The sequence below is a fragment of the Sorex araneus genome, chromosome 1 (genome assembly GCF_027595985.1).
Source record: "Sorex araneus isolate mSorAra2 chromosome 1, mSorAra2.pri, whole genome shotgun sequence".
Taxonomy (NCBI): Eukaryota; Metazoa; Chordata; class Mammalia; order Eulipotyphla; family Soricidae; genus Sorex; species Sorex araneus.
The window spans coordinates 23,617,532-23,628,532 of NC_073302.1; the positions used below are offsets into that span (position 1 = coordinate 23,617,532).

General features: G+C 39.7%; 1 protein-coding gene across 1 annotated transcript; it reads left to right on the forward strand.

Annotated features, from left to right (window-relative positions):
- The first annotated feature begins 1,107 nt into the window (after window positions 1–1,107).
- LOC101540167 (olfactory receptor 2K2) lies at window positions 1,108–2,058 on the forward strand. Its single transcript, XM_004600456.2, has one exon. It carries the CDS (start codon window positions 1,108–1,110, stop codon window positions 2,056–2,058), a length of 951 nt encoding a protein of 316 aa, XP_004600513.2.
- The last annotated feature ends 8,943 nt before the right edge of the window (window positions 2,059–11,001 follow it).

The following is an 11,001-nucleotide window of genomic DNA, read 5'->3' on the forward strand; positions in this document are numbered from 1 at the left end:
TTAAAATAAGGTGGTATATTTTTAGTGCCTTATCAACTGTCTCTTAAATCACTGTCACTGTATCACTGTCATCCCGTTGCTGGAGCAGGCACCAGTAACATCTCTATTGTGAGACTTGTTGTTACTGTTTTTGGCATATCAAATACTCCACGAATAGCTTGCCAGGCTCTGCCTTGTGGGTGAGATACTCTCAGTAGCTTGCTGGGCTCTCTGAGAGGGATAGAGGAATCGAACCCGGGTCGGCCATGTGCAAGGCAAACGCCCTACCCACTGTGAACGTGCTCAATCTCGTCTTTTAAGTGCTAAGGCAAAATTGTTATCTCAATACTACCAATAATGTCATCATTTTAAAGCGAGTGTACAGACCTTCAGTTGTTAGCTGGAAAGACAGATCATTTATACCCAGAACTTCGTAAGTGTTCACTTAAAATGCATTTATTCCTTTATCATTCCTCCACTTTTACTAGTAAGGATCATTATTTTATTTATCGTACAAATGTGCTTTCTTTCCTTATATGACTTTTCTCTTTGTGTTCAATAATTTATTCAGGTTTATTAATATTTTTAATTGTCCAGTACTTTCAAATGTGTACTGAAAATCTTTAATTTATCAAGCATAGGTTTTGGACTGTGATTCAAATATTAATATTTGTTTCCAGATTTACTATATTCTACATTTTCTTTCTTTCTTTTTTTGCTTTTTGGGTCACACCTGGTGGTTCACAGGGGTTACTCCTGGCTCATACACTCAGGAATTACTCCTGGTGGTGTTCAGGGGACTATATGGGATGCTAGGAATCAAACCCGGATCGGCTGCCTGTAAGGCAAATGCCCTACCCGCTGTGCTATCACCCCAGCCCCCTATTTTCTACATTTTCTTATGGAATAAATCAGCTTTTTAAAATCCAGATCAAACTTATCGTCCCCCTACTTGTATCAATAAATAATACAATATCCTGTAATGTCTTACATATACTATGCTTATAAAAATGAAAGTAAGTTTGAGCATGTCTTCCTAACTAAAGGCACTATATTTTATTCATTTCTATGTCCCTGGATGAAATGAAGAGAAAATTATACTAAATAGCTGCAGAGAAATGAAAGGAGATGCAAGGAGAAAATCTTACAACCTGGAGCTTTTTCATCCTGGAAGGTTTTTCTAAATATCCGAATTTAGAGATTGCACTCTTTGCCTTCAGCCTTGTATTCTATCTGACAACCCTCTTGGGCAACAGCACGCTTATTTTAATTACGATCCTAAATTCCCACCTTCGAACCCCCATGTACTTGTTCCTTGGAAATCTGTCTTTCATGGATATTTGTTACACCTCTGCTTCTATCCCTACGTTGCTGGTGAACTTGCTGTCATCCCAGAAAACCATTCTGTTTCCCGGGTGTGCCTTCCAGATGTATCTGTCCCTTGCTATGGGCTCCACCGAGTGTGTCCTCCTGGCTGTGATGGCATATGACCGTTACGTGGCCATTTGCAACCCGCTGAGATACCCCATCATCATGAACCGGCAGGTCTGTGTTCAGCTGGCTTCTGTGTCCTGGCTGACCGGCTGCTTGACTGCTCTGGTGGAGACCAGTTTCGCCCTGCAGACGCCCCTCTGCGGGAATCTCGTTGATCACTTCACCTGTGAAATTCTGGCCGTGCTGAAGTTAGCTTGCTCCAGTTCACTGCTGATGGACCTGATTATGCTGGTGATCAGCGTGCTCCTCCTGCCTATTCCGATGCTCCTGATTTGTATCTCGTATGCCTTCATCCTTTCGACGATTCTGAGAATCAATTCCGCGGAGGGAAGAAACAAGGCTTTTTCTACATGTGGTGCCCACTTGACTGTGGTGATTCTGTACTATGGGGCTGCCCTCTCCATGTACTTAAAGCCTTCGACATCAAACTCACAAGAAATTGATAAAATCATCTCACTGCTTTATGGAGTGCTTACCCCTATGTTGAACCCCATAATTTACAGTTTGAGAAATAAGGAAGTCAAAGAGGCTATGAAAAAACTGTTGGGCAAAATACCATTGCATCAGACACATGAAAATTCCTGACTCAGTGCCTGCATTTTTACTGGGGGTGGGGGTGGGGGGTGAGGGGTGGAGGGGAGAGGTGTTACTCCTGGGCAGAACTCAGTAGAGCAGTTGTAGACTATATTCTCACCTTGGAACCCACTGACTTTAATTTAACTCTGTAGTTTTACCTTCAGGCGGTGGGTGTATTCAGAGTGATTACTTGGGATTGATCTTCCATTCCATTGTGTGTTTATTCATTTCTTTTGTCTAATATATCGTGAATATAAGCTATTTTGGGCTATGGAATTGTAAAAGATTTCTTCCAGCAGAAAACTAAGATAAATTTAGTCAGTATGTTTGCAACAGAAGACACAGAGACTGAGGATTCTCTTTTCACCCCCGCATACGCCAGATCACTCTCCTAGCTCAGCAGAGCTGGGATCGCCCCCTTCATCGTTTGGACTTCCTTGTCAGAGTTTGTTCTGTTGTTATTCCTATTAGTTCCTCTCTTATTCCTACTAGTTCCTCCTCGTCTTTCTTCATTCAGAAGTCCTCATTAAACCTCATTTTTTCCCCCTGAGTAAGGTGTCAATGCTTGCTTGATTTGATTATCTCCAACCTTATTTTTTTAAACACATAAATGCTCCTTGTTTATCACTGCACTGCACTGTAGCACTGTCATCCCATTGATCATTGATTTGCTCAAGCGGGCACCAGTAATATCTCCATTGTGAGACTTGTTATTGTTTTTGGGATATTGAATACGCCACAGGGAGCTTGCCAGTCTCTGCCATGCGGGTGAGATATTCTCGGTAGCTTGCCGGGCTCTCTGAGAGGGATGGAGGAGTCGAACCCAGGTTGGCTGCGTGCAAGGCAAACATCCTACCTGCTGTGCTATTGCTCCAGTCCTCCTTGTTTCAGTATAAATAGTATAAACACCCATACATGAATTTTATCTGGTGGTGGTGGTGGAGGGGCTCCCAAGAGGTGCTCAAAGGACCCAGAAGTTCAGTGCTATGGCCTTTGGATGCAGTGCTGCTGGGGTCCTGTGCGCCAGTGACCAGTAGGACCATGGCAATAGTGCTCAGGGACACACCTGGAGGTGCTCGGTAGGCTTGTGGTGCCCAGGATTCAATCCAGGTCAGATGACCTGTGTGTTTCCCTGGTGACATGATTTTGTGGTCTGTTTCTTTTTTCCATTAGAGTTTTTACTTCACTAGGATTCTTATTATTTTGTGCCTTCTGTATTATGTTGTGGCTTCTATATGATAGAATTCATATTGTTTTTGTTTTTGGGTCATCCCTAGTTGTGCTCAGGGTTTATTCCTGCTCTTGGTTCTGGGATCACTTTAGGGAGGTGCTCTGTGTGTGTGTGTGGGGGGATCAAGTTGGTTCCATGTAAGGCAAGTACCTTAACCCCATATTACCTCTTCAGCCCTCTGCTTATTATCTTTAAACTAATTCCTTTGGGAAGTTGAAAGACTTGTGAAATTATTTTCAGAAGTTTAAACACTTGTGAAAATTATGAAGAAGAAACCAGGCCAAAGAGATATATTGCTTTGGGTGAATATCTCTCTGACAGCCCTTGACTGTTATGGCAGTGGTTTTTGTTTATGTTACAACATAAAGATGCTGCAAATAACAAATAGCAAGTGAATATAAATGCATCACACACATGTACAATTTTCAGTAACAAAGTTACCGGTCACTGGTGCATTCCTTCACTTGTGTTTAGATTCTCTGTCAAGCAACAGGGATTACAATAGTAACTTTTAAGTAATCTCAATAAAAGTCCTTTTCAAGTATGGTTAAAAAAAGAAATGTATTTGCCAGAGAATGTAAAATCACCCCGACAGAGTCATTCTTGAATGAATGATCGCATGCCCAAATATGTGCTTTAGAAAAAGCAGATCATATCACTTTCCTGCAAATCCCAGAGAGGTTTTTTCCTACCTTAGTTTGTAGTCCTAAGGATGACTTGAAGGATTTTCATATTCTGATTGCTCATCATTTTCAATCTTCATTCTTGGGACACATCTGTTTTAGTTGCTAAAAATTTAGTGCTCTGCCTTGCTTCTTTTTGTTAGATCATTTATATTAATTTGTACGGTTTGTGGGCTTATTTGCTTTGTTTAGTATTTCTCACTAGTCCGTAGATTTATTGAAACAAAGACTCGTACAGTTTCATTTCATTTATCATTGTGTACTCAGGATTTAGCGTAAAGTCCTGGCACAGAAAAGACATTTTATTAAGGTCCAAGTTCTCAGAAAATGTGAATAAAAGTATCAAATAAACGATGCATGGAATAACTTCTGATGGAGATTCAATTAGGTATTCCACTGATCCTTTGGTGATAACCTCTATAGTTTAATTAATGGTATGGTGAGAATGTCTTGCCAGAATTTAATAAAATAATTGTTGGTCCCAAGGATGTAACTCAAATTGTGGAACCCACACCTCGCATGTGTGAGTCCCTGAGTTTGATACCCAGAACTGCATGGTCTCCTTTCCCCCAACAATACCAGGTGTGGTCCCCACAACAATTACATAATCATTTTTTTGTATCATTAGTTCTTGGAATATTTGGGGCTAACCTATTGAATTCATTACCTTTATTTACAGTTTACTTCAAACAGAGATGGTATATTGTTAAGATAGGGCATATGTGCTAAAAATTATTGTTTCAGCCCTTTGGCATTATCACTGTCACTGTCACTGTCATCCCATTGCTCATCGATTTGCTCAAGCAGGCACCAGTAATGCCTCCTTTGGTATTATAGTTTATGTAAATATTAATATAATTATTAACCTCTTATAGCCTAGTTCTCGCTCTTGGAGAACCTGGCAAGGTACTGAGAGTATCCTGCCTACATGGCAAAGCCTGACAAGCTCCCCATGGTGTATTTGATATGCCAAATACAGTAACAATGATGGGTCTCATTCCCCTTGCCCTGAAAGAGCCTCCAATGCGGCACCGCTGAGAACGAGTAAAGAGAGGCTGCTAAAACCTCAGGGCTAGCACAAATGGAGACGTTCCTGGCACCTGCATGAGCAAACTGATTAACAGGATGACAGTGATACAATGAATTATTGACCATGATTGGAAAATGTCACTGTCACTGTCATCCCATTGCTCATGGATTTGCTCAAGTGGGAACCAGTAATGTCTCCATTGTGAGACTTGTTGGAAAATGTATAGAAGATAAAATTCTAATTGGAGTGGCTCATAACTAGCAGACTGTAATGATATAGAAATAAGGTTTGGAATAAATACTTGGTTCAGAGGGCATTCAAGTGTTATATTACTAGTTGGGACAAGTGTCCTTTAGACTTTGATTTCTTATTTGAAAAATGAGTATAACATAATTGATTTTCAATACTGGTGAATTTTCATAGTTATAATTTTATACTTCTGCCTTTGAATGTTGAAACCTGTCTCAATGAGTACATGTTAAAAAAATTTTGAGATATTTGTGTGCAAGTGACTTTAAAATGAACAGAAACTCATGGACTGGTTTGAGCTATATAGTTCTCCACCCCGGCTACCCTCCTGCCTCTGCCTTCTTTGTTATAAAGCAACACAAACTGGGAAGTCATTATTGAGGCACTAAGTGGAGGAAAAGTAGATGGTACGGGCAGGGGTAAAGAATTTCCTGACAAAGAAGCCGTATGTGCAAAGGTCTTTTGGCAAAAGAAGGCATGAGACAATGATGCCAAAGGTCAGTATGATAATATGTGGAGAACAACGGGAGGAGAGGCAGTTGATGACGCTGCAGAGCAGTCATATTTCCTGAGTGTGTGGTACTGCTTCCTTTGAGGGTGCTGCAACAATTCAGGGGGCAGGAGTTCCTGGGACATGCTTTCTGCTTGTTCACTTAGAGACAACAGGTTTTCAGTGGGAAGTTGGATGGTGTGTCTTTGTGTGTGCGCGCGCGTGCGTGTGTGTACGTGTGTGTGTGTGTGTGTGTTCTCTAAGAGTAGGGTGATAGGCAAATGAATTAATGAGTTTCAGAACTCTGCTGTCTGCTGTAGAGGAAGCCAAGACCAGATCATACAGATCTTTGATGATAGGAAGGAAGAAACTCACCAACAGAGCAACCATGGGAATGGTGTGACTAGGAGTTTAATAACTATTTCCACAGCAAAGTCTCTCTCTGCTGTGTAGGGAATCGATTATAGAGAATGGAAGACATGGTTACGTGGGGATAGTGTGTTGGAAGCTGAGACTAAAGTTGAGGGTGGTGAAAACAGAGGTTCTTAGAGATAGCGATGGAGATGAAGTTGAGTCCTGGGTGTCCAAACATTTTTTTTTTTTGCCTATTGTTTCTTGCTCAAATCCTCAGGCAATCTTTTAAAGACTGTATGTAGCAGGCCAAGTAGTAGTGACTGGACAGGTGCCTAAAACAGAAGGGAAATGGCACCCTTGATGCAGAAAAGAGGAACTCATTGCATTTTACCCCCTCTGGCTCCTCTCCATGTGCTTCCTTGCGACAGAGGCAGACATAAGTGTAGCAGGGTTGGAGAAATAGTACAGGAGTGATCCCTGAGCAGTATGCTAGGAGAAATCCCTGTGCACCACTGGATGTGGCACAAAACCAAACCAAAACAAAAAGATATTTGCAGCATTGTGGGGACACCAAAGAATTGTATTTTCTGCTACAAACCCCCTAAAGTGAGAAGTTTTTTGCAATTGGAAAAATAGAACTAATTTAAAGAATGTGGTGGGCCCGGTTACAGAATATATACTACAGAATAGCTTTGGTGGAATTCGTGGTGGGCACAGCCAGCTTTCAGAATATAGACCCTAGAAGAGAGTCCATAAACTTTCAGACAGATCAACAGAATCACCCAATCTTCCCGATATAGAGAAAAATGTCTAGAAAAGGTCCTCAACTCTGGGCCAGAGAGAAATGACAGCAGTTTAGGTGCTGGGGCTTGCCTTGCATGCAGCCGACCCGGGTTTGATCCCCGCTTCCCACATAGTTCTCTGAGCACCACCAGGAGTGATTTCTGAGTGCAGAGCTAAGAGTAACCCCTGAGCATTGCCAGGTGTGGCCCCCAAACAAACAAACAAACAAACAAACAAAATATCCTCAAGTCTGTAAAACTGAAATAATATGCCATTTGTTCTCTAAGAAAAACTATTATTCCGTGACGAAGATATTTGTTTCATCTCACAGCATGAAATTTGCATAACTGCTTTTCCTCGAGATAACTACTTCAGGACACAGATGTGTACATTTCCGTTTTGTCACAGTAAACATTAAAAAGTGATGTGATCAAAGGCCAACACTTAATAATATTCCTTTTCTGCTGCTTTATCATTTTTTTTAAAACTAGGGACCACCTTATGGTGCTTGGGGTTCCAGGAACCACTCCTGTCAGGACTTGGCCAGACTGTTTGGACCCAATAGTTCTGGTCTCAAATGTAATCTCATGATGCTGCGCTCTGGGTGCTTGGAGGTTTTTAGGGTCCATCAGGGCTACAGTGATGATCAGGGTGCGCACAGGTTGTGAGATTAAAATTCCGCACGCCCCACCAGAATCAATTTTTGTTTTGGTACCATAACTGGTGGTGTTCAGAACCTGACTCTTGGTTCAGGGATCACTCCCAGCTGACCTCCCCATATGGGGTGTCAGGAATCAAACCCAGACTGGCTGTAGGCTGGCTGTAGGGAAAGCACCCCCCCGCCCTCCCCCCCCGCCCCCGTCCTATCTCTTCTGCCTCCTCTGGCATTTGATATTAGACGTACAGTTTGCAGTACCAGGAGAGAACAAATGTCTGTTACTTAAGCCAGTTTTCTTTTTTTTTTTTTAACTTTCATTCATACATTCATATTTTTTTAATTTTTTATTTATTTTTATTTTTTTTAAATTCTTTTATTAATTCACCATGTGGAAAGTTACAAAGCGTTCAGGTTAAAGTCTCAGTTATACAATGCTCAAACACCCATCCCTTCACCAGTGCACATTTAAGCCAGTTTTCAACCAGCTGCTGGCATGTCTATGAACTGGTGTTGGTCTTTAGGTGTAACGAGATTGGAAAACCACTGGCTAAGCCATCCAGTCTATGTATTTTATTATGGTGGCCTAAGCAGATTAATTCATTGCCTCTTCCTTCATTTTAAAAATAAGTGCAGATTAATCACATCTTTCTCATACTGCAGCACTCATGTTTCTGTTATCACATATCTTTTTGTAACATTTTTATTTTTTACTTCCTTAATCCTTAACGTTATTACATTGGTACAAGATGTATAATCTTCCTAGTTTCAGACCAACCAGTCAACAACTTAATTCCACCTGTATATTAGACTCCTTCTCAGGGAGTCTAATATATTCACAAATTGTGAGGATTGATCTATGGTCATCTTTGGAGCCATTATCTTTCTACATATCTTGTTTTCAAAATCATTGCACTGTGAAATCGAATCATGTAATTTGTATTCCTGGACATTGATACTGTGCTTACTCTAGTACCTAAAAACCAAGAATGAGACTGCACTGTATACGTTCGTGTGGTCGATTATGAATCTAAAAGGAAAAGGGTTAATCTGTGGGCTTCAAAATTTCCCTTCATGGTGACTCTGAAAACATCCCTTGTTTGTATCCTCAGTTTGCACCTGCATGTAATATTCGGAATAGATGTCTTCAACAACTGGCACAGCTCCACTCTGACTATGAATTATAGTCATAGTGGGCCATTATCATAGGAAAATCAAGCTGAACGTCACAGAGCTTTCTTTGTCCACAAATGATGACATCGAAAGGTGTATTGCATTCCTGGTAGAATCATGAAGGTTAAAAGCCACCAACAGAAACTTAGAAGATCTAAGACACAGTGGTTTCTGGACAGAAAGATTTGGGAAGTGAGAATGAATTGAACTCTCCTTACTTCTATGATGGCTTTATTTATTATTTTTATTTTATTTTATTTTATTTTTTTTTTGCTTTTTTTTTGGGTCACACCTGGCGATGCACAGGGGTTACTCCTGGCTCTGCACTCAGGAATTACCCCTGGCACTGCTCAGGGGACCATATGGGATGCTGGGATTCGAACCCGGGTCGACCACGTGCAAGGCAAACGCCCTACCCGCTGTGCTATCACTCCAGCCCCCTATGATGGCTTTAATTGCCACTGCTTTCCCATCGTTGTTCTCTTGACTAAAGAAGCTGGTGGCTTCTTTCCCCATGTCCTATGGCAACAGTGTGAGAACAGGAAACTGTTTGGCTTAGCAGACTCAGCAGTCACTTTCCCAGATTACCCCAGGATTTCTGCCCAGTTCTCAGGCCTGCTTCACAGACAGGTACTGGGAAATTGATTTATATTTTAATTTTTTCCAGTGATTTTTATATTAATGTATTATTATTTATTTATTTATTTGTATGTCACTGTCACTGTCATCCCGTTGCTCATAGATTTGTTTGAGCGGGCACCAGTAACATCTCTCATTGAGAGACTTATTGTTACTGTTTTTGGCATATCCAATACGCACGGGTATGGATATTGGATATGGATATTATTTGTATGTAGCTTATTATTATTGTTTTTTAAAATTTATTTATTTATTTTTTAATTAGTGAATCACCGTGAGGGTACTGTTACATATTTGCACATTTTCGTGCTTGTGTTTCCTTCATACAATGTTCGAGAACCCTTCCCTCCACCAGTGTCTATTCTCCACCACCAATGAACCCAGTATTCCTCCCACCCCCCAATTCCATCTCCGCACTCCCCCTCCCCCTCTCTGTTCTCTCTCTCCATTTGGGTGTTGTGGTTTGCAATAGAGCTATTGAATGGCCATCGTGTTCAGTCTCTAGTCTACTTTCAGCATGTACTATTATTTATTTCTCCTTAATTTATTGACCCAATTACTGTTTACTCTTTAGTATCTAATGAATGAGATACAGACATGAACAAAACATGTTTTTTTAATACTTGTAAGCTTAAAATCTAATAGAAAAACTGCGCATGAAAATATTTAAAAAATATAGATCATTTCCCATAATATATATTGTGATTATATTATCATATAATATAATATAATTTGGCCACAAATTTCATATTACTTCATTGTCTTTGATAGATATTTCTAGTCTTAAAGAATGTTATAGAAAGTGTTAAAGCCTTTTTTGTTTATTTTTGAAAAGTGTAAGAGGATTGTGGCTCATTATTATTCATATGTACTGCCAGGGTAGGGTGGCTCAGTGGTAGAGTGCTTAAATGCATGTATGAGGAGGCCCTGCATTCAGTTGTCAGCACAGAAAAATCATCATCATCATCATCATCATCATCATGATCATCATCATCATCATCAAGATAATCATCTCATAGTATGAAGAGTTTGTCAGAATAGTTATTTGGTTCTTATTTATTTTATTTTTTTCCCATGAGATTTTGTTTCTGATTTAATATCCTTACTAATTGTGGATAGTTCCATACTTTGTATTTCTTCTTGGGTCAGATCTGATTGACTCTGTGTGTTTTCAAGTTGAAAAAGAAGAAAAACTAAATTGCCTTTTTTGGAGTAGATGATATTATTTTGCATATAAAAAATCCTAAGCAACTGACAAAACCCCTCAATTCTTAGTGTTAATAAACAAGCTCAGTTGAAGGATACAAAATCAACACACAAAATGAACAACCCCAAATCTATTTCTATATAATATTAGTTATTAATTCACGTGTTATATTAGTGCAAAACAATTCCATTTACAATAGTACCACAATGAAGAAAAGACTTGGGAGTAAATTTTAAATTTTATTTAAGAGTTCCCAAACATGAACATTAAAAACTATGAAGAAATTGAAAGAAAGAGGATGCAAATAAATGGAATGATGATCTATGTTCATGTTCCGGGAAACATTGTTTATTATTTGAAAAGCTAGCTGAGGTTAAAGGTAAATAAAATAAAATTCATTGTATTTATTAATTTTTTTAAAAGTTGTTCACAATAATTTGTTCCATTTGATATTCAAA